Source organism: Melozone crissalis, unplaced genomic scaffold (genome assembly GCF_028551555.1).
Source record: "Melozone crissalis strain CALT ecotype California unplaced genomic scaffold, PUWL_Pcris_2 ptg000018l_1, whole genome shotgun sequence".
Taxonomy (NCBI): domain Eukaryota; kingdom Metazoa; phylum Chordata; class Aves; order Passeriformes; family Passerellidae; genus Melozone; species Melozone crissalis.
The window spans coordinates 18,552,686-18,576,377 of record NW_026535796.1 but is presented as its reverse complement, the minus strand read 5'-3'; the positions used below and the strand labels follow the sequence as shown (position 1 = coordinate 18,576,377).

Sequence of the window (23,692 nt, the reverse complement as noted above, 5' to 3'; positions counted from 1 at the left end):
AAGAAAGCCCCCTCCTTGGAGCTGGGAGTCCAGTCTGTTCTCTGTGGAGCCATGGAAATAGGGACAGATTAATAAAACATCAGGGCTTCTTCAACGGGATTATTATAAGTGGTTTTCTTGAGTGTTGGTTGGAGTAATGATCAGAGAGGACACAGATCCATAATCCTATTTATCTGAAACCATATAATCTTCCTGAAGCTCTTTAATAGTGCCAGCTCTTTAATTACAGAGCAGCCACATGTGCTGCTGCAGCCAGGCCTACCTGCAAACCCTCTGCGGGGAGCGGGGGCAAGGAGACCTCCCTGCCGGTTGCCCTTCAGGCTCCGACCCCGCGCTTTCCCGGCGCTGCTCCCCGAGGGATGCAGAGGAGCTACCAAAGCCGGCCGGCTGCTGAAAGGAGAGTTTGTTCGGTTCGTCAAACTGACACGGCTCTGCCGGGGACCAGCAGCGCCCTCGGCTCCCTGCGCAGCGCCGGCAGGAGCACGGGGGCCCCGGGCAGCCGTCGGCCTCGCCCCGCCCGGCGGTGAGGGGCTGCCCGGGAGGCGGGGGCGCTGCCTGAGGGGGTGTCTGCGCGGGAAGTCCCGCCCCGGCGGCTCCCGGAGAGCGGCGGGGGCGTGCCGCGGCCGCCCGCCGGCCCCTCGGCAGCGGGGCACTGACAGCCGCCCTGAGCGGCACCGGCGCGGCGCTCCGCTCCCGTGCCCGCCCGGCGGTCGCTGCCGCCCCGCCGCCCATGGGCCGCCGCCGCCGGGGGGCGGGCGGGAGCGTGCGGCCGCAGTGAGCCCGACCGGCGAGCGCGGGGGGCGGCCGAGCCCCGGCGCCGCGGGCACCATGGACAGTATCCTGGAGCCCTTCCCCGCCGAGCGGCTCTTCCCCGCCGCCGGCACCGGCTTCCTCGATTTCGGCGACTTCAGCGAGGCCGACTTTCTCAGCAATGTGGTAAGGGACCGTCGGCAGCACCCCCGCTCCCGGGCCCCGGCAGCGGCGACGGGACCCGGCGGCGGGCTCTCCTCAGTCCCCGCCCTGCCCCGGGGTGCCCCGGAGATGCAGGGTGCCCACTGTCGCACACGGCCAGCTCCCCGCTGGACTGGCCCGGCCGCTGTTACCCTGAGGAGACCCCGCCGGGGAATCTCAGGGCTGTTGTACACTATGGTGTTACGAGCCTGATGGCTGGAGAGAAGTGTGCGGTGCCAGGCGGGGAATGTCCGACCTGCCGTGTGTGAGCTCGGGCGGCACCGAGGCACGGCCGGTTGCCGTCAGGAGAGCTTTGGGCTCAGCGCCTCTTCTCTCCTTTGCCTGTAACTTTTCCTCAGAGTGGCATTTGGGAGATGAAGCGTCTACCGCTTGGCGCTTTGGCTGGACTGATTTACTTTGGAGAGAAGGGTGAGGGGGAAGAGTGACTAGGGAGGAAAATGTGTTGCCAGTCTCAGGGAACCAAAGGGGCATTGTTCACCTCTAGGGAAACTGCCCAGTTTCTCCCAGGAGTCAGGCGAGTTCTCAGTCCAGCACCTCTCTCTGAGAACACGCACAGACTCTGCTGTAGAGCCCGAACTCTCCATGGGAGTTTCCATGGGATCCTGCAGCCCCTCTGCCCGGCAGGACCAGCCCTGAGGCAGAAGTGGGAAGGTCCCCACCCCAGAGGTGCTTTGGAGCGAGGGTATCCGGCGCTGGGCAGCAGAGCACTGCCCGGACGCGAGCTCCGCCAGCCTCAGAGCGGCTGCAGCCGTGGGACAGTGTGCCTGCCCCGGCCAGAGATCTGAGCACTGGCAACTGGCCTTTCACAGTGCTGGCACCTCCCGTGTTCCCGGTGTAGCACTGGGAGCGTCCCTGAGGGCTACCCTTGCAGTGGGAGCAGGGAACAGGGAGAGGGCGAATCCTCTGATGAATCCACTTCTGCTTTGCTACACAAAAGATATTTAAAGCCTTTTATGTTGCCTGCTTTGTGAGAGAGACGGTAGAGATGCGGAATTTGCATAAATATTAAATGCACTGCACCAAGCAGAGGCACACAGGGTCTGGGAAAGAGATTATGGAGGCAGCCCCATCCCTCAGAGATCTCGCCAGCTCCTAATTTCCGAGATTGCACTGTGCCTCGAGGACTGATTCCAGTGGGCTCTACCAGAGGCAGCAGAGTCCGCAGTGTTCAGGCAGACCTTCCAATGGCACATCACCCCAAGACTGAGCACTTGCCTCCCCTGCTCATATCTGAGAGACCTGTTGTTAGGAGTTTTGTTCTTTCCCTAATTCTATACACATCCAGTGTGGATGAAGCTATGCTGATAGGAAGTGCTTTATGCAAAGACCATTAATTCCTTTACCAAAATGAAAATAGTATGTATTAGCACCAGCCCTTTTACCAGGTGCAACATGGGCTGTGGTCAGAAGTCAGGGAACCCCTAATTAATATAGGTGGTGTCCTTTTATAGTTAAATTCAACTTCTGCCTTCTCAAGCAGACCCTGTTAAAAAGAAGCTTTTGTAAGACTGCCATCTGGTGCCACCTGCCAGGACAGTGTGTTTAGTGTGTGTGGTGGCTGCGGGCAGGCTGGCTCTGTCCTGCCTCATTTAAATGGCTTTTCTGCTTGGAGAGCTGTTTCTGGAAGCAGCTTGCCGTTGTCTTCTCATTTAACTATGTTGCAGTGACTCAGGCATCGTTGTGCTCAGCTGACAGCAGAAAGGCGCTTTTTTAAAGGCTTTTTTTTCCCTATGGATTTTTTCCCAACTGCCAGCACCACAAACTTCTGCTGGAGTGAGAGAGTCAAGCTGAAACCTTCTCTTCCTGCAGAGGATACATATAAGAGATTCTGTAGCCACTTCTCACCTACCAAATCTGTTGGTGATACAAGAGCCAGAACATAATACATCAGCCTCTTTGTTCTCACTCTGCATGACAATGGGAAGGATGGAAGAAATACACTTGGATTTTCTTACTAAATCCAGCAAATCTCCTGGGATCTTGCAATGTGTGGAGAAGTTCTTTTGACATAGAACTGTGCAAAACATCACCGTGCACAATAGGCATAAAGTTGCCAGTGCCTTTGCTTCAAAGATGGGCAAACTTTTCCAGATATTGTTCAGCAGGCATTTTTCTTAAAACAGGCCAGGAATTTCAGCCATAAAATGCCAGTATGAAATTTTCATGAATATGATTTCCTTTTTTGAGAAAGGAAGCAGAAAAAAAGATGGATGAACCTTACTGCAGAGTCTGTGCTCCTTTGGGGCAAAAATTGCATGTGTCTAAACTACTCTCTTTTCCACAACCTTGGCAGTCCTAATGAGTCATATTGGTCTTGAAAAAAATGTTCAGATGAACATTTCTGTATTGCTCATCTGAAGCTGTGACAAATAATTAATTAAGGCACATCTGTAAATGCATCTTCAGAAAGATCTGTGTGCTTGCAACAGAAAAAAAAATTGAATGTGTAGGAACTGCCTTTCAGAGACATCTGCCCAGGTTGTAGGAATAGGTTGACAGAAACCTCATGAAATTCAGCAAGAACAAATCCCAACTCCTGCCCCTGGAGTGGATGGATGGATGGATGGATGGATGGATGGATGGATGGATGGATGGATGGACTGACCCACCAGGGGTCATGGAGCACTGGTATGGCCCCAGTAGCAAAGGCAGCTAGGAGCAGGAGTGACCTGATAGATATACACAGAGAAGTGATTATCCCCTTTTTCTTGAAAATCATAAAACTGTGTCTCAAATACAGTGTCCAGTTTTGGGCTGCCTGATAGCAGAAAGACATGGATAAATCTGCGTGCATCAAGGGGGTTGTCACCAAGGTAACTGGGAGATGGAGAATTTCTCCTGTGAGCAGTAGCTGAGGCAGTTGGACTTCCTTAGCTGGAGAAGAGACAGCTCCAGGAGGACCTAGCAGAAGCCTACCTGCACAGCTGAGGAAGTTACTGAGAAGATGGAGCCAGGCTCTTTCATACCTGCATGGGAGGAGGATGAGTGGTCATAAACTGGAACAGGGAAGGTTTAGACTGGGTTCAAGGAACTGATTTATCACTGTGAGGATTTTGGGGTTTTTTTTGAAAATCGTATGGAGAGTGGTGTTTGCTTAATTGGAGAGGAAATCTCCAAAGGACACAAAATGCCTCTTTTCACTTAACTTTTGCTAACCAGACTTACACAGGATGACTGCTAACAGCACTGTCAGTCTCCTTTTGCTCTAGAGGCCACACACTGCTCTTGAACTTAGGCAACTTTGCTCTTCTTTTTCTCCCAGAAGGACCTATCATATATAAAGCTAATCCTTCATGCAGTGCCTGTTTATCAGTTTCACCCATTTGTGTCCTGCCCAGCCCAGCATATCTGATAATTTCTGCAAGCAACCATCTATTTGTTTAAGGTCTATTACAACTGCACTCAGAGAACTCTTACTTTCTCATCCAGCTCTTATCAGTGCTGTGAAACTCTTCAATAGACTTATATCTTGAGTCAGATTCACCACTGTGCTTCACTAGGTTTGTGACACTTGTGTCAGAAGGAAACCAGAATAAACCAACCAAACAAGAATCATGTGCTTCCTTCTAGCCCAGTGGGTTTGTTTCTTACCTCTGCTTCTGTGTTTTATAGTGCAAAAAAACACCTTCAAAGATGACTTTGGATATTTATGTAAATACAGCTTTATTTTGACTCTATATTTTTCAAAGCATATACTTCGCCTCCTTCAAGAGACATGAAGGCAAGAAAATAACCTGCATGCTCCCTTGGGTCTCCACAGTTAGCAGAATGGCTGTTCAGACTGTCTCAGGAGTGCTAACCCAGCTCCTCTGGGGAATGCACAGCAATGCACTCTTTCACTGTGTGATCCTGTATGCCCAGGCAATGTCACAAATGGCATTTTCTGGAGCGTACAATGGAACAGCAGAATGGGAGAAGAACTGCCTGTCTCTGTGGGGTTGCTCCTTGAGTGCAAACTGGATGTTTGGCTTACTGTGTGCTCTTCCCTTTAATATTGTCCTGGCCTGCAGGAGGAGGAGAGTGGCAGGTCTGTACATAGTGAGTAGGCTGAGAGTGATGTTTGTGCGACTCACAGAGGAAGCTTCCCCTGAAGATGAAGAGAGGCTATTCACCATGGATGACTGTCACTCTCACAGGAAGCCTTTACCCACTTTTATTCCTCTTATGCCTACTACAGGGACATAAATAGCACTTAAGTGCTGCTTAGGTGTTGGACTGACCTTTGGTCTGAGCGAGTTTCATGCTCTGTAAACTCCCTCTCACCATCTCAGTGCACAGTGAGGATGGAGAGCATAGGCAGAATTTGGTCACCCCCTTTGTATCCCTTACAGTTGCTAGACAGGGGAGCTCTGCTGTAATAGGAGGCTGGGTCTCCAGGAGTGATGGAGACTAATCTCTTGTGGGGACACATGCAGCAAACATTTTGGCCCTGTAGTTCTGTACCTGGTAAAATCTGGTCAGTAACACATTTATGATTAGTCTGCCAAGTACTGGATATGGAAAGGCTATTTTCTTTAAATTTTTCTTGGAACTCACCAGCCAGATTCCTGTAGGATCTGGAGCACAGATACAGACACCTGATGGGGCCTGATGGAAATTAATCCAAAGATAATAGTTCCTATATCCTTCTATTTCATGAGTCTCTTTGGATCCATCTCATGGTTTCTACACTTCATGGCCCTGCTGCTCCTTACTATCTCATGATAAGACTTGCAAAAGTGCTAGCAGCAAGATGAAACCAGAGCTGAACATGGGTCCATGGATCTCTGAGTCTGGGTGTCTGAGCATCACCACTGTAGAGTCACCACCAGGAAAAATGTTTCCCTTTTGATAAAGAAGAGGGGAAGAGACTTGAACTTCGTGAATTTGGAAGACTCTAGGTAAATACTTAATCCAGAGACTGCATCATTTGTGTGTCCTATCTGCCAGGAAATTGATAAACATTTGGGATACTCTTCCCAAATAAACACATTCATTTGTTGGACAACTGCCTGCATGTGCTGGGAACCCATTGTCCTAAATTATCATCTCAGCCAAAGTGGGAGAACCCATTAACTGTGCTCTTGGGCCAGAACTAGGAGAGAGGCTGCAACTTAGAGCAGGAGTGAAGGAAGGCATATGTCCAAAACAGGGTTAAACAGTGGAGACAGAGCCATCATCTTGGTGGGGAGAAGCAGGAAGGTCTTCATGGAAGTGCTTGCAGAGTAAACAAAGGGAGGGTTTGGCAGGAGTTGGAAGTACATCTGTGCACACAGTCCACTCCCACCGAGGGATCAGCACCAGCTGGGAGATGCTGGGGTTGTGTACTGCTCAGTCCATGTCTGCCAGGTGATCCTCATCCCCTGTGCAGAAGGCAGCCGTTCAATGCCAGCACCACCACTTTCAGAGAGGGACAAACCTGAGGTCTCATTTGTATAGATCAGACTGTAGAAAACCTCTAAGACTGGCCCACTGTACCTTCTCTTGATACCAGTACAAGTGGACAAGCTTGTACTTTGTGGTGGCTTCAGAAGCCACCATAGTGTGTGGTAGCTTCTGAATTTAATGAAATATGTCGTGCTCGTTGATGCTAAATGTCTTCTGCTGCTCAGCTTGTCCTATTTGTGCTGCTCTGGTCTCATCCATGACTGCTGCTGTGCTGGTCCCGTTGGTGCTGCACTGTTCTTGCTGAAGCCTGGAATGGAGCTGTCTCTGGTAGAGCAGGGATTAGGAAAGAAGAGCATTTTCTGAATCGACCCCTTGAAGGGGAATTTAGAACTAGGGATTTCATAGCCACAGTTGTAGCTGCACTATTTAAAATATGGCCAGGCTGACTTACTGCTGTGACTTACTGCTGTGTTTCCTCAGAGAAAAGTTATTCCTCTGCTTGCTCCCTTTTTTCTTCAGCATTTCTCCATAGGTTTTAAGGTAGTATTTAATTAGTATTTAATAATTACTTATTTACTATTTAAAGAATTTTCAGTGTTAAAGGAAGGAAATGAAAATGCTTAACTCCCTGGAGTTGTCTTTGGGATGGCCTCATGGCAGATCCTCTGCACATAACCACAGGCAGGATTGTGTTCTTGATACAGCAATTTGATTCTCAAGAGTCACTTGTTCGAGTGCATTTCAAGGAAGGAATGAGTCAACCCACTAAAGCTTATGCATCCTTGTCCTGTTGTGGACAGTCCACTGTAAGAAACCAGATGGCTCACAAAAGCCAGTTGGTGATTCTCCTCGCTGCAGAGTTACAGGAAATCAGGTAGCGCACAAGCAAAGAAGCAAACTATTATAGCTCTCCTAAGAAATGCCCAAAACCTGTTTCTTGGCCTGATTGGTTGAGAGATTTCCCTGGGAAATTCCAGGTCTGTGCATCAAGGTACAATGCAGTCACCCATGCTTCACAGGCAGCCTTGTGGCGAGCATTGTTCTTCTTCAGGAGACATGTCTGCTGGAGGAGCCAAGTGTGTTTAGGTTCTCCATTCCAAGCCAGTCTTAGTCCTGGGATTACTATATCCTACCAATCCCAGCTTTCTGCCAGGGACTGTATTTTCGCATCTGAACTGCTGGGACTTCATGTCTCCACATGAGAGATGAGAAGTAAGAACAAAGGTGGAACCAAAACCATCTTTCTTGGCTGACTCCCCATGCTGGCACCATCTTTTTCCTGCTGCAGCAGGTGACTTCTGTGCGAGCGACCTCAGTGTAGTTTGGTACCCCTGACTGAAATCATTGATCCAGAGTTCAGCCTGGCACTAGGACAGAGTGGGTGCTTACATTGAGCTTGTCTCTTACTTTTTTCCTGTATATGGAGCTCAACTTGTGTTGTAAGTTGTTAGGTGTTTCCTTGGGTTGGTGTCTGCATGCTTTGCAATGTTCCTCAGAGCAGAAATAGCTGAAAGGTTGTCAAGAGCCAAAGGTTTCATGGCCAAAGTGGCAAGGGACTGCAAGTAGCATGCTGAAAGGCAGGCTGTGTCTTTCAACCCAGTTGTTCCCCATGTCTGCCATGCAGTGTTTACATCTATCCAACTTATTTCCAGCTGCTCAAGAAAACAAATTTTACTTCTGCTTTCCTGTATGGTTACATCATTCAAAGTTTTCCTTTCCTGTAGTTTCCTGAACTGACCCAAACACTGCAGCCTTATCCTCTCAACCACCCCTTTCTGACTTCTTTATCCACGTTCTTTTCTTTCTTTGTATCTCTCCTTTCACTCTTATTTTCTTAAACCTTTGAAATCACATGGTGCTGCTCTGATCTGGTCTGTATCCAAGTGATAGATGCTTTACACTTACCTTGACACATTGATCAGCCAGAACAAGGTATCATGAAAGTTAGAAGAGCACATATCCACATACTCTTTCACTCCTTTCTTTCTTGTCCTATTTTATCTTCTCACTTTCTAAGACTGGAGAAATTCCCTGTAGAGCACTGAGCAAGGCTATTCTCCCTGAAACTAATACGTAATCTAAACCAGCACTGAAGTAATTAGTACCATCTTTAGAGCTCAAAGGTGATGCCTCCTGTGAGGTCATTTATTACAATCACTGTCCAGACTGTTCCAGGGGAAACTCACCCCTGACTACCTCAGCAAAGTTGCTTTTGGCTTTTTTACACTGTGACTTTGTCTTGATTAGGAAAAATGTTCATTTAGGTCAGTCTGGCTGACCCGATTAGCAAAGCCTGCTCAAAATGCAGTTAGCATTTTTCCTAGAATAGATGCAAAACATAATGCTTTCAGCTGAGCAAATTGTGCCAGGAGTTCCCCTGCAACAGGAATGTCAGGGCTCCCTTGAGAGAAACCTGGCAGCTAAGGCTGGAGGAGTACTACAACTGGGGCCTGACATCGGCTGTGTTACACAAGAGGGAACTGGATGCTACATTGGTTATGGACATTCCTATTGGATTGTCAGCATTCCTCCGGCAGGTGAGCTTTGTTAGATCAAAGCTCAAACAACATCCTCCATGCTGGCTCCCCACCACAGTGTCATGGGGTCACTGGCATCTCCTTTCGATGGCATGGCACATCCAGGGGGAGCATTGCTGCTCAAGAGTAATCCATCTCTGCTGTTCAAGGCTCAGGGGCTCTATCTACCATGAGAACCTGCTCTGGCTCTGCAATATTTGCAGCCCTCTCACTACTTGGAGGAGAGCTTTCCCCTCTAGAAGGGGAAGAAGGTAGAGGGAGACCAGGATGAAGAGGAGGAAGCAGTTCCAGAGCCTCAGAAGTTAATTGCTGCATGTCAGAGCAGCTTGATGTTAAATGAGTCTGCTGAATTCATGACAGTTGGAGGAAGGAGCTGGGCAGGTGCTTTTGGCTAAGTTCACTGCTGTCCCGGGGGGGAGGGACTGCAAGCCAGGCAGCTCAGGGAGGAGGAAACCAGCTCTGACATTTGTAAAGACTGTTGATGGAAGGTTTCTTTCAAAGACTTTTCAGTCTCTCAGTCGGAGAGCTCTTTGCCCAGGGAATGCTGGAAATGTGGCTCTTCTTTCCAAGCAAATGTGGCAGACTCTCACAGTTGATGAGGTGCTGTTGAGCCACAAATACTGAATTGTCAATTGAATGATATTGGGTTTGTTTTTGTTGTGTTTTTCTATCTTTATGGACAGCTCTGCAGTGCGTTGTTGGGAATGGGAGAACTGTCAGTCCTGGCTCTGCCAGTTCCTTAGTGTGTGATCTTCAGGGTGTCACTTGCAGTGAGGCAGCTTTTGATCCCTATAAAAAAAGTGGACATCCTTATTCTTACTGAAAAGGAGCACTGTCACCAATGGGTGAAGCAGATTAACAAAAATTAAGACTGGAATGAGGTTTTGCTAGTAAGTATCTGCCAGGAAAGATCCATAGGAGCTATTACTTTGCTTCCCTAGTTGGACTCTTTTTCAATGACTTTGCAGCTACACATGATATTTGCCACATTTTCAGTTTGGCTGATCTATTCTCCACTGATATCCCAGCTATGCTTCACCCCTCTCCTGTTCCTTATCCCTGTAGATTGCACGTGTCTCTATCTGACCTCAGATACTTCAAGCTAATCCACAGTAATCTTTCTGTGTCAGTATGAATGACTGCATTGGTCAGCATCAGGATTTAAACTAAAGTACTTTTGGCCCATGCTGTTACTGGCCTGACCATTCTGGGCCTTACTGAAAACCAAACAATTTGTGCTTTATAAATCCAGTGAATGGGCTATACTCATACCTCATCCTCCACTGTACAACCAGATTCTGGCTCAGGCACAAAACTTAGCTTCTCTGTCAAGTTTGGTGCAACTTGCTGAGAGCACCCTGTTTTATTTTTGCCCCAAGTTGCTGCACGGTCAGTGCTGGGCTGAGTTCTCAGGCTCCCAAACTATTTCTCTGCTGGTTTGTAAATGAGAAGGAGGTAACAAGCTCCTTCTCATAAAATACCAGAATGTCATGGCTTTGTCAGTCCCTAGCATGATATTCAAGACCCATGTCAGTCCCTCCTGCTGCTCAGCACATGTTTTTGCACTTTCCCTTTCTTTGGAAGTGCCTTTTCTTCACAGTAACTCTGTCTGGCGTGTTGTAAAGTTAGGATCACCATCATCCATTGGGAGGAGTGATGCAGAGGTTGCTTTTCCATCCTCTGATCCTTCTCCTGCTCTTCAGGTTTTGTCAAATATAGTTGGCAGTGGTCCAGCAGCTGGATTAGCAGTAATTAATGAGCAAATGGCCTGCAGCCCTTTTTCAGACCTGGCAAAGCACATACCTTTCACTTTTTTCTTACAGAGTTTTCAGCTCTTTTTTATCATGCTGGGAGAGAGCAGAGTAGCAGCAGATGCTGCTCTGGTCAATACTGGGGAGTGAACAGAGGCTGCTGTGCTTTTCTTTGCTGCTAATCAGTACCAGGGTGATAGGCAGGGGCTGCTAGCTAGGACAGCAAAACTGTTTTCTCCCTCCCATTGTAGCTGCAGCCACAGTGAGCAGTCAGGGGCAGCTGTAAGCAGCTGGGGTGAGCTGCAGCAGAGCAGGAGTAATGCTGATTTCTTAATTTTCCTGCATGCTTCAGGCTCCAGGCAAACAGCCCTTAGAACCTCCTCCTTTGTGACCTGGAGGTGAAGTCCCAGGTGAGGTGAAGGCATACATTACTATGTCAAGTCCAGGAGCCACACAGTGTGGTGAGGTCACCCAGCACCTTTGATACCTACAAGTGCCAGAGACCCATGGCCAGAACCGTTGCCCACCCACTGGTCTCAGATGCCCCCTGATATTTGATGAAATCGAATTACACAGAGTTGTCAGAGGATTTATTTACTTATTCTGGTAAAGAGTGAAGAACGCCAGAAGGGTTGGAAAACAGGGAAAGAAAGAGGGACGAAAAAGCAAAGATGAGAGAGGTAGCTATGCAGTTAGCATTCCTGAGCCATCTGGACCTGTTGGCATGGCCCCATGTGGATGGGCTCACGTGTTCATCCACAGCATGATGTAATCTCCATTGTCCAGCATTTGATTTTTCTCCTTGTGCTGGATGGCCTCATATCTGGTGCACGTCTGGAGCGGGCATTTTGATTTCCTGTTGCTATTTGTGGACTTTTCCTGGCCGATCCTCAAGCTCAGCTCAGGCGGTTTGCATTCCTCAAGCAGAGGCAGCAATGCCACCCTGCCAGCAGGAGCGGAGGCCAGCTGCAGCCAGCCTGCCAGCCCGGGAGAGGCAGCCCTGCATGTGGAACCAGCTGTGCTTTGCACCATGCTGCAGCTGGAGAGAGAGTGACACCTCTGCCTGGTGCTTGGACCACGGCGGCTGAGCTCTGGAGTTGGCTCAGCTTCAACACCAGCACAGAGAGGGACCCCTGTTCCCAGATGCTCCCGGGCTTTCCTGCCCTGCTGGATCTTGCAGCAGAGCAGGAGCAAGGAGAGTTTTACTTGACTCAAGACCTATTCCTCCTCTCTTCAGTAGATGTGAGTAAAAAGCAACTGATGATCTCAGTCCCTCTTCTTTACAAATACCTGCACCGGGGAACACCAGGGCTTTTGACTGCCCTGTGAAGCAGGTGGGCTTCCCAGCACATAGGAAGGAAGGCACGAAAGGGTCTGGTCTGACATTGCCAAGTACCTGCTCTTGATAGTGGAAGGCCTGTCATCCCCTTCCCTCCATCACTCAGTGCCATTTGCAGGAGGCAGTGCTGTCCACTCAGAAGGATTCACTCAGGTTGCCACCATGTTCTGTGGGAGACTGCCATGCCTCACCAAGACCAGCCATCTCTTTTTTTCTTGTATCCTTCCTAGCACAGGAAATGAAGATTTATGAAATGAAATAAGAGCACAGTTTGAAGGTCTGTAAGTCATAGAAGCCACACAGGAACAAAACAGCCTTCTTCACTACCTAAACTCAATGTGTAGAGGGACAAACAGTCAAGCCATAGATGGCCATCCCCTCCTGCTTTTAGAATCAGAGCAATTCCCACCCTCCTGCATGGTTGGGGAAGTCTGAGACTCTCAGAGGAAGAAGATTGGGATTTCTCTATCATGTACCACTGCTGCAGGCAAACCTCAGACCCAGCAATACGAAGGCCTGCTTCAGATTATGCCATTCTCCACTCTGACTCAAGATGTGGGTAGTTGTGTGGTGATACATTAGGCAACAGTTTGACCTGAGCATCCAGTACTCCCTCCCTTACAATGCCTCATCCTGCCCACATGCCTCCCTTAGCTTTGTTTCCTCCAGGAGTTTGGGAATGAGAAAAATAAGTGCAGTGACCCCCAGGGAATGAAATGATTTTCAGTGGAGAATCCTGCTGCCTGCTTCAGAAGTCATCCTGTTTGCATGTGAAGAGAGCAGGGCTTTGCTTTCATAATAACCCAGGGACAGCCTGTCCACCAGAGATGGACTCCCTGGAACCACAGAGCTGAGCTTTTCCACACAGCTCAGCTCTGTTGAGTGAGAGAGTAGCTCTGGAAAATGATTGCCTCTTTTTAAACCAATTGGCAAAACTCTTGCATCTCTCCTGGGAACAGGCCAGGGATTCTGAGTCACTGCTTGAGTGGGTTGTGGCCAAGGTAGTCGTACCCAAGATATTAAGTGAGAGAGGAGAAATCCACCCAGGAGTGCCAGCAGAAAGAGAAATAGTTATGACCATAATGAATAATAATATAATGATGAAAAGATTCAGAAATGCTCTGCCCACTCCAAAAATAAAGTTTGAGGACAACTCAAATGTTGTAAAGAAAAGGGAGGAAAGAGTCGAGAAAGACCGCCAAAGCCTGCATGTCAGCTGCAATGCAAGAGTCCCATCCAGCTGGCCTGGGTTCAAAGAGCTCCTATTGTCCAACAGCATTTCCAAGACACCATTCAAAACTTTCAGAAAATAAACCCAAGATGCAGGGTGAGATTTATCACACAATAAAGGCAAGCCAGATGTGTGCACCCTTTCAGAGAGAGACAGGAGGAAGATGAAGGAGGAGTGAAGCAGGGGGGTATCGAGCAGCAGAGGCATGAGGGAAGAGGTTGGCATGAAAGGCCAGATGCTGTGAGGATCCAGGCAGGAACAGGGGACTGGATCTTTGCTGGGACACATATTGGGCACTTGTGAAAAGTTTCCTGTTTATTGAGACCACTATACTTGGGAAAATTCACCTAGCATCAAGGTTAAGGAACAAAGAGGGAAGATCTCACTGATGCTTTTTTTTCTTTTGTTGCACATAAAACCATGATGGATACTGAAAGGTTGCTTCTTGTGCTGAATTGTATATCTGCAAAATAAGGCGCTGTCTGAAAGAATATCCAGAAGCCAAATCACTGTAGATTTTGTCTTGATTTTCTGAGGCTCACACAGTCTTCATTGTTGCTTTGCAGCACTGGCCACCATGGCAGGGATGTAACTTCTTCTGCCACAGGAATCACTCACTTCCACCTGTGATTAAATTGTGTTAAAATCTATTTAACATAATCAAATAATAATAAAATCAATTAATTACACAGAAAGATAATTTAATCTGTGAATATGCCGGTAACATGGAGTTACATGTCTACAACATGCCATCACTACAGAACTCCTCAATTTCTCCCTGCCTCCAGAACAACCTGGCAAGGTGGCCATGCCATACCACACACCACAGATGAAAAGTGACTTGGATTTATTTGTTCTCAGGAAAATCTATGGTAGTAAGGACTCATTTATCTAAGAGTAAAAAGCCTGAGGAAACATTTTGGAGGCTTAAGCTAGAGAATCCCTCTTTGCAGTGACTTGTTTGTTTGGTAACTGTATTTCTCTTCTTCTACAATTGTTGTTTTTTTATGTTGTGTTTTGGGGTGGGTTTTTTTGGGCTTTTGTTGTTGTTGTTTTTTTGGGGGTTTTCTTGGTGGTTTTTTTTTTTTAAAGGTCTGGATGTATCTGGAGCCTTTAAACTGAGCTCAGTTGCAGATGATGAATTTGAAGCAGGACACACTCAGGTCTGTAAGAAGTCATATTTGATTACCAGAGTGGTTCCTCGAAGCCCTGAAACCCATGAGGTTATCCATCATTTCCCTTGTCCAGGGATGTCCAGAAAATGGATTCCAAAATCCACCAGCTTCTGCAGAGACCATTCCAATGCTGTGGTGCAGATGTCTGCTTGATCTCAGATGCAGGAGCTTTCACAGCAGGAGTTCAGGGCATAACAGGTTTCCTGGCTTTAAATGAACATGGGATATTTTCTTCTCAGAAGCTTCTCAAATTGCTGGAGTACATGATACCATGTATCTCCATATTTCAACTTCTTTTCACCAGCTACAGGGCCCTTGGCTGCTGGGCCTTGTTGTGGAGAAGTGCAGCTTGAAGAAGGGATAGCTGGAGAGCCAGGTGTTGAGAAGGGGTTTTCATTGGCTTCCTTTTATCCTTCAGCTATGATTTTCATCCCATGGTTGAAGTGACTGCCTGATGTCTGACCAGTCAGATATCCACCCTTATCTTTGGAAATGCAGGGCTTTTACCCCTGGTTCACCAGCATCACATCTTCATTCTACCCCAGGATGAAGTTAATTCAGGTTACCCCAGTAGTGACAAATGATCTGAGAGGCCTTACTGCTCTTTGTGGCCTAGGAAGGATTTCCCTACTCTCCAGAGACTCTGGTTTTTGCAGCTACACTGCTGAGGTGAAAATGGTACCCTCAGCATTGGAGCTGAAGATTAACTTCCTATCTGCTGCTTAGGGCACAGATTTTCCACTGAGATGTTGGCAGAAGGTCAGAAATCTGCATTCCAAGTTGAATTGCTTTGAAAACTGTCCTGGTGCAGAACCCTGTTCTGTCTGCTGCTTGCAAAACCCAACTTTTGCCCAGCCTGGCCACTGGAGAGAGTCCCAGCTCTTGCTCTCTCAAGATTTTATGTGAAAATCCTTCACATCCTTGAGTCACAAATCAGCTGGCCCAGACTTCGTTGCTCTGTTAAGTGCCCTTTACAAAGGCCCAAGGAATGAAAGCCACCAGTAATGTTTGGTATTAGCTGCATGCCTCAGCTTTTGGACATGAACAGAGTACAGCTCTTCCTCTTTCAAGGCCTGCTTTTCTTTATGGGTCTCCAGGGACCTGCCAGGGGACAAAATGTGAATTATCTCTGATTTTGGTCTCTGAGCTAAAGAGAAACAGTTTCAATGAGACAAATGAAGACGATTGTAAAGATAATTCAGACCTTTCCTCCTCCTTCTCTGGTTATCTCCCAGAGCAGATTTCCTCTATCTACCAGTGTGTCTTTCTTGATGCTTTCTTGCAAGATGCAGAAAAAACAGGCCCATAATGGCATGGGCCTTACAAGCTGTATAAGAGCAGAGATCTGCCAACTCTGGCAGCTTCAACTCCTTACTGGCCAGGGCCAGAAGCTTCCAAAAAAGATAGAAGAAATGGTGGAGTGGCATTTATTCCAATTTATTTTGGTTATTGAATAAACATTCCCATCCCACTGACTGGTGAATGGCTTGAGCAGCAGCACCTCTCTAATTTATTTTAATTGTATTGAACTTTCATGTCTATTGCATTTCATGTCTTTTGGTGATAATGTGAAATGGTTTCACATCAGCATGGCAGTATAGTCACACAAGTCACACAGAATAAACTATTATTTCCTTTCACTTGCCCTGCCTGCTGTCACGCTGTGCATCCCTCACCATTAAGCAGAATTTTTCTCTAAATTGCCCAGGCAGACATGCTGCACACAATTAAATCCATGTAGGGCTTTCCAGTGTAGATTCACCTCTGGATTTGCAGGGTTGGGCTGAGGATGCATCCCTGGGGTGTGCAGACATGGCTGTGGACACCCAGTTGTGTTCTGGCTGCTGTGCCTGGGTGGGGAAGGAGGAAGGGTGGATGGGCTCTGCAAGGGCACACCTGGGTCAGGCTAACATAGCAGATAGGGCCTTCCCAAAAATGATGGATTATATTTTCACACATAAGGACACAAAGTTCACATGAGGTCCCACTCCCAGATGCTACAGCAGCTGAAAGCCCCATCATGGTGTGGAGTTAGGGTGTCAGTGGGAGCCTGATGCAAACGCAGCTGAGGCTGCCATGTTCGCACAAACAGGAAAAGCACTAATTCAGCCAAGACAGCAGAGATCTGGGGACAGAGATGACAATACAGCTTCTCTCTCTAAGGGCTACTGCTCGTGTGAAGTCTCTGCCTGGAGACTGACCTTGGCTTGGGAAGGAGTGAAGAAGAGGAAGAGATCCCCGCCAGCTTGCCCAGGGATACCTGCATTCCCACGGGGAACAGCGCCTACACATCTCTGTTTGAACACAACCCAGCTGCCACCACAATGGCTTGGAAATAACGCTGCCTTTGTTTTGTAGCAAGCAAGTTTTGTCTTCAGTTCTCCAAGCTCAAAAAAAGCCTAGCAGGACAAGCTTTTTATTTACCTTTCACAAACTCCTAGAAATTTGCCCCAAATCTTCTGCCAAATGAGGGTTGCAGCCGATCCAAATGTTTCATCCTGAGAGAGTTGTGTCCAGTTCTGCATATGGTTTAAGTCCTGCTCTAATTTTTTTTTTATCAGAGTCAGCTGCAAGGCAGTTGTAAGCCAAAGGAAATTTGGGACATTCATTGCATATGTAGCATACACACAGCAAAAGCATGCTGAAAAGCAGAGGCATTCCTTTTTATCCTTCAGGGTGCCACTGCTGGGAGGAGAGGTGCTCCTATCTCTCCAGATTCAGCTAGCCACATGCCATGGGCAGACCATGTACTGTAGCTGCTTTCCACCCCAGGCCAGCAGAGCCTGTTTTGCCCAAGAAGAGGCTGCTATTTCCCCTCTCCTCCCTAGCACATGCATACCTGCTCTGAACCTGGCACCCACCTACCAGGTGGTAGGAGAGGACACAAATGGCCACACCGCTGTGGCCACGCTGCAATGCCAGTTGTCTTGTGAATCACCTCAGCCTGGGTTCTGTACTGCCCGTGGTGCTGTGTGCCAACTGCTAACCCCATTTAGCTGAACACACTGGTGCCAGGTATGGAGACACCAGTGTCCATGACTTTAGCAGCACTCAAACCCCTCCGTTGGGGCCACTGGGAAACCCAGTCACAGGCTAGCAGATTTTAACTTTCCACATACCTTTTACTCCCTTTTCATTCTTTCAGGGCCATAAGCTTTTAAGTTAAAGACTTAAGTCGCCCTCTTCCCCTGTGCCTGGTGCCTCCCAAGATTCTCCCCAATGAACTGCGGGCGTGTGAACTCTGAGCTGGTATTACACATCTGCAGTTTCGGCCACGAAACTTCCATGCGGTCTGTGTCGTGCACGTTTTTTAACAGCATCACCGGCTCCGTCAGCTTTGTCCCCCCTGCCTGGGTTGTAGGGCAGGAGGGGGTCACTCCAGGAAGCCTTCCTGCCTGCCAGGGAGGTTTCGGCGAGCCGCGAGAGCCGCGTGTGCGGCGATGTGCCGGGCGCTCCCCGTGCCTGCGTGCCGGGCTGAGCGCGGCCGGCCCGCGCCGCTCCGTCCTAACCCTGCACTCCTCCCGCGCGCCGCGCCGCGCCGCTGCCAGCCGCCTCCCATTGGCCGCCTCCCGGCGCCGCCGGCCAATGGGCGGCCGCGGCTGCGGGCCGTTGGAAGCGCGCCGCGGCGACCGTTAAACCGCCGCCGCCGTGCCCGCGCGGCCGGGCTGCCCTGAGGGGCTGCGGCTCCTCGGCCGCGGCTGCCCCGCCGCTGCTGCGCCCGCCTGGGCGCCGCGCCCGCCACCGCCCTCCCCCGGCCGTGCCTTGAGCCGCCGACGGTCCCTCCTAGCTCCTGTGGCGCCTAGCGCTGGAAATTGTAAATCCAGGCCCTTGGCACGGATGCGCGGTGGAAGGAGGTTTCCACAGCGAGTCGTGCCTGTGCCTTGCAGGGACAAGAGCAGGCTCAGGGGAGAAGTTATCACTCTCTTCAACTCCCTGGAAGGAGATTGTGCTCTTGGCCTCTTGCAGGGACAAGAGCAGGCTCAGGGGAGAAGTTATCACTCTCTTCAACTCCCTGGAAGGAGATTGTGGCCAGGTGGAGGTCTGCCTCTTCTCCCAGGCAACTAGAGACAGGATGAGAGGATGTAGTCATAAACTGCAGGTTTAGGTTGAACATTAGCAAGAATTTATACAGAAAAAGGGTGATTGATTAGACGTTGGAATGGACTGCCCAGAGAGGTAGTGGAGTCACCATTCCTGGAGGTGTTTAAGGAAGGACTGGCTGTGGCATTTGTTGCCATGTTCCAGTTGACATGGTGTTCAGTCATAGCTTAGATTCAGTGATTTCAGAGGTCTTTTCCCACCTAAGTGGTTCTGTGATTCTATGATTCTACAGACAGCAGCAAATTCTGGGTCTAGTTCCAGATCAGGTTCAGTCGAACCCTGCCACCCTGGGGTGTCTGGTATGTTTGGTCCACCATACGTGCCAGGGTCGTGATGCTGAAAGTAGTCACAGGTGACTTGGGCATTGATGCAGTGCCTGGGAAAGATGGAGTGCTGCTGCTCAGGATGCAATCCTGCTGCTGGAGGGGAATGACAGTGGTGTTCACAGGCAGTTTGGCCTTTGGGGCTTTGGCCATGCCACACAGAGAAGCAGCAACAGCAAGGGGGTAGCAGGTCAGTGGCAAGCTGCTCAGGCACACTAGGGGCCTGGGTGGACCAGGCATGGATCAGCAGGGACCTGTGATATGTGAGGTACAAGAGCAATATGGGTTCAGGATAGAGAAGCAGCAGAGTGGTGGCAGCCAAGGGGTGGTTGGATGATCACTTGTGCCCCTTGGGGTGCACATGCACTATCTGGCTGTGTGGAGAAGTGTGCATAGCATTTGTCTATCCTGTCTGAATCTTATTAACTCAGTTGAGAACTTCACTTTCATAAGGTCTAAAATTCTCTGCATTTTAAAGAGAGCAGAAGGACTGTCTGGAGTGTATGGGCTCTTCTTTCCTGGAATGTAAAGAAAACCTCGGCTGTGCAGCTGGAGTGCAGGGGGCTTCATTCCTTAGTGAAAGCAGAGAAGGGAAATGCAGATGTCACAGCTGGGATGGGAGATTTATCTTGGCAAGCAAAGAGGAAAAAATTTTCAAAAGAAAAGAGAAAACTCAGAAGAATCCCCTCCCCATTTTAACCGCTTGCCAGCACGAGCAGAACCTCCAACCTGCAAAGGCTTTTCGTCTCCTGGGCCTGGGCTGCTGCCCAGCTGGATTTAGCCCCTCGCTGCTTTCTCTTTGGAGCGAGACTGTTTTGGTGGGATGAGAGAGGCTGTGAGAACCAGGCTGATCCTGAAGGAAGATTGTGTCCAAACAACTCAGCTGGAGGTGGGAAGGGGAAAGTCACAGTCAAAGAATGGAAGCATGAAAGGAAAAAGGAGGGACAGATGCAGCCAGGATGAGTCCAGAGAAGTGGATCCAGGGGGAGGAAGTCATCACCTCCTCAGCCATACATGGTGCCGCTTAAGGCATCTCATGTGCAACTGGGCATGGGAGAAGGCTTTGTGCCTCAGTCTCTCCTTGGGGCCTCCAGAGTCCTAACACCATCTCTGGGTGGGGGTATATGTAGAGCTTGCATTTGGATGTCTGGATGCCTTGCATTAGCTCCCAAGATAACTGTTGTACAACAGGAAAGGGTGTTTGAATGAGAAGTGCACGCACGCACATACAGTGTGCTATTTAGACAACCCTAAGCATGAGGTCAGGATGAAAACATGTGGTGGAAATATGTTTGGAAGAGTCGGTGCCTGTGTCGATCACCAGGAGTGGGAGGGAGCAGAAGCCAGGAGCTGACAGATTCTCACTCTCTCCCCATGCCTGAGGTGGCCTCAGCTGAGCAGATTCTACTGTGGCACCAGGGTAAGGCTCTCTGTAGGGCCTAGAGATGCAATGCTTGTTGCCTCTCCATACATGTACGCACTGGCTTATCCTCTTTGGGCGCTGCCTCCCTGTCCTCCTAGAGTTTGAGGGGGACAGGCAGCCAGAAATCAGGCTTGGATCAGGAAATTCAGCACATCCCCGCCATTGCATTTCTGTCCCTTGGCTGCCCCCTCCCTGACCGCTCACTGGTAATACAGCTTTGGAAACACATCTCGTGCTATTTCTTGGCTTTGGAGCATACTTAGAAGAAGAAGGAAGGAGAGTGTGAAAGGGAGGGGAAGATAACAGGAGCGAATAATGCAAAATGAGACTGTGCTGTGAGCTTTGTATCCCATCTGGAAACTGTTTTCCCTCAGTACACTGCACACCCACTCCCTCTAGGCCAGGATGGTAAGGGTCAAGTTTCCCAGTTGACTGGTCCCCCTTGCTAAAGCCCGACCCATCTGCGTGAAAGCTACTTGAAATATCTGAAAGGAGACTCTCCTTTCAGTTGCTGAGCCCTTCATTGTCACAATTAGAAACTCTTGGCCATTCTTCTGAGGAGCAGGAGCTGGCTGATCTCAGCCTGGTTGGAAGGCACTCTCAAGGAGCTTTGGTCTTGAAGAAGCTGTGAGAGGACGAGGCTGCTATGCTTGTGAATCTCTGTCTATCCCACCTTCATTCACACCCAAGTTCCATGGACTCTTTCTTGAACCTTCCCTGGTCCGCTGAGACCTTCACTGCCATTGCGCTGGCAAAAGTCTCCCCAAAGCCCAGCCTAGTCTTGTCATTTCGTGGCAGCACATGAAGACCTTTAGCTGTGCTGGCCCCAACCTGGGTGGGAATGGAGGGCTAGTGACCAGCCAGCACCTTCCATTCCAGCCAGCAAGGATAAAGCTGCTATCCATTTGGTCAGGTGATAAACCTGCTTCTCTTCATTGCTCAGAAGCTTGGAGCATTGACCCTGCCATGTGCTAGTGTGATGTACACAGCCCTGAGTCACCATTTCCTAGTTCCCTCAACCCTCTCTCACACATGCAAAGGAGAAGTACAGCTGAAGCTAAGTTTTGCCAGATAAGTGCACTTCCCAGAATTAGGCTGGGTGGGACAAAATTTGCATATTCTGCATTAACAGGCTCAAGCTAAACTAATTAGTAGTGGTTTTGATGCCATCTAGCCAAAATAAACTCTGGGTTGCTCCTCACTGTGTCCATCACAGTTGGATCTTGACAAGAGGACACTCTTTCTTCTTACCATGTGGTTGCATGCACCGCTGTCTTATACAAATTAGAAGTCTAAAATTAACAATACCTGTTGACTTCAGAAGAGAAACAGTCAACCCAAGAGCCCCAGTAGTCTTCCTGGGATGTGGTGACAGCTTCCTGCTGGTCCCATAGTTTCCATTATGGGTATAGCCAGCTACAAACCCATGTTATTATTTTTGTTTGCTTTACTCTTCCTTCTGCTGTTTTCCTCTGCCTCTTGCCACCTTCTTTGAGTAAAACAACAATCTCCAGCTTTGTGTCAGCTCTAGGTGCTGTCCCTCTTTGAGGGTTTTGGATCCTTGGTGCCCCCTTTGATAAAAACTGTATTTATAGCCAATCTCATGGGCTAGCTCCCTTCTCTCCATCAACTGTGTTTGGAGATGTTGGACTGGTATATGTGTGAGTGGTGAGAGCTGAAACGGGCTGCTTTGATGAGAAGGCTTTGCCAGTATTTAGGAGGATAAGACCCAGAAGCCCAGAGTGGGGTAGATTCCACAACATTTCTGGATTCCCAGGGAGGGGGGCAAGTTTCATTCTCAGCCCATCACCCATGTTTTTCCTGTACTGTGCAGTAGGTCTGTGTCTCTTGGAAGAGAATGGTCTCTTGGGGACTTGAACTCCTGCACCTCTGGGAGAACAGTGTTGCCTTCATCCTCATTTCCAAACAGTGAGGTCTTCCACGAGCAAGTCTGCTGTGTGGTGTCTAAAATAATGAGAAACCTGAAATTACTCTTGCCAGTGTTGGTGCCTGTGTTAAGGCTCTGATACTCAGTCCCTTGCACTCATTACTCATCTCTCACCCCTCAGCAGCTGCTGGGGTGATTTTTTTTTAGTTTCGGAATAGAGCCAGAGGCGCATCTCCGCCTCTTTCCTCTAGGTAGGTTTGTCCAACAATAGAGAGATTGTTGACTGACCAAGGGATCATTGTTCTAAATGTGGGTGGGATGCCGTGAAAAGATGATCTGTGTAACTACTGCACGGATGCATTTTCTTGACTGTCTTCAATCCCACCTCTGCCTTTATTAATGCACAGTTGTGAAAGAAATTGGAAGCACATGGCAGTGTCACAGACAGCTCTCCCCACAGTTGTCCATCTAGCTCTGCTTCTCTTCCATGGCTACACAGTGGTTCTAGTTTTCAGAGTTACAACATGAAATATGATTTGAGCCCAGCTCTGCTGTGTTGTGGTGCATTAGCAGCCAGCACTCTGAATCTCTTCACTTTTCTGTGGTTCTCACCCTTACCATAAGGCTATCGTGTTCACATCCTGTGTTTGCTTGTGTTGTTTAGAGAGCACAAGACAAAGAACAGCTGTTACATGAGCAGGCGCTCTCTGGGGTTAATGCTCAGGACTCCAAACTCTTTATCTTTCCATGCTGTAGGATAGGACAAAACCTGGTTTTCCAGTGCATTTTAGATAACTATCTAACCCAGTTCCATCTGCTGACTCAGCTCCCTCTGAAGTTACATTCCCCACAGATGGTAGGTGTTTTCTGTTACTTGATTCAAGTGCAAAAATGCTCCTAGGCAACTTAGAAATGGCTGGGTGGATTTTACCAAACTACCCCGCCAACTCTGCTTCTGCTGTGGGAACAAGTGGAGAAAACTTTAGCCCAGACATTGCAGGGAGGGCCCCAACACTAGGATTTAGCATGAGTGTGCCTTCTCCACCCTACTTGCACATGCAGTGTCTGGTCTCCAGGGAAGCCTTGGATGGGGCTGTCACCCCAGGCAGTCAGAGGACAGGTAGGAAGGAAGTAAATGGAGAGAAACCTCATGTCAGGCAGAATGCAGGTGGCAGGGACTCCACCCCCACTTACAGCATGCTGTGTAAGCATCTGAGGTTTTAAATGGAGCAGCTGAAGGATGATGTTGGAGGGTGAAAGACACTGACATGTTGGAGATTGCTGGCCCTTACCATTTACCTCCCCCACTTGGTGGGAAGTGTGGGTCTGTTCATCTAGAGCCTGCTTCACTCCCCAGCCTCACCCCAAAGCTCTGCCAGCCAGTGGAATGTTGACAGAGTGGTACTGTGCTCAGGTAAAACAAATATACCTTCCAGTAGGAGCAGGAACCTACAGACTCCAGCATCCGGGGTCCTCTGGCCACCTCCTGCCTCAGTCCTAGCACTGGGGAAAGAAAGGACTGCACACACCCTGTGCTCCTCTAGAAGCCAGGCTCTCTGCTGAGCTGAGCTCTCACTCTGGAATT

At 49.0% G+C, this 23,692-nt stretch overlaps 1 protein-coding gene across 4 annotated transcripts in view; it reads left to right on the top strand.

Annotated features, from left to right (window-relative positions):
• Window positions 1–23,692, top strand: part of CREB3L1 (cAMP responsive element binding protein 3 like 1) — a 63,992-nt gene that overhangs the window by 17,432 nt on the left and 22,868 nt on the right. For 3 of the 4 annotated variants that reach the window (XM_054275437.1, XM_054275439.1, XM_054275436.1), the window contains exon 1: window positions 799–936. The exons of the other annotated variant lie outside the window; for it this stretch is intronic. In XM_054275437.1, coding sequence (XP_054131412.1) covers window positions 829–936 — 108 coding nt within the window. In that variant the 5' untranslated portion in view covers window positions 799–828. Of the gene's footprint in view, window positions 1–798; window positions 937–23,692 lie in introns of those variants that run through there. 4 annotated transcript variants of the gene reach the window in all.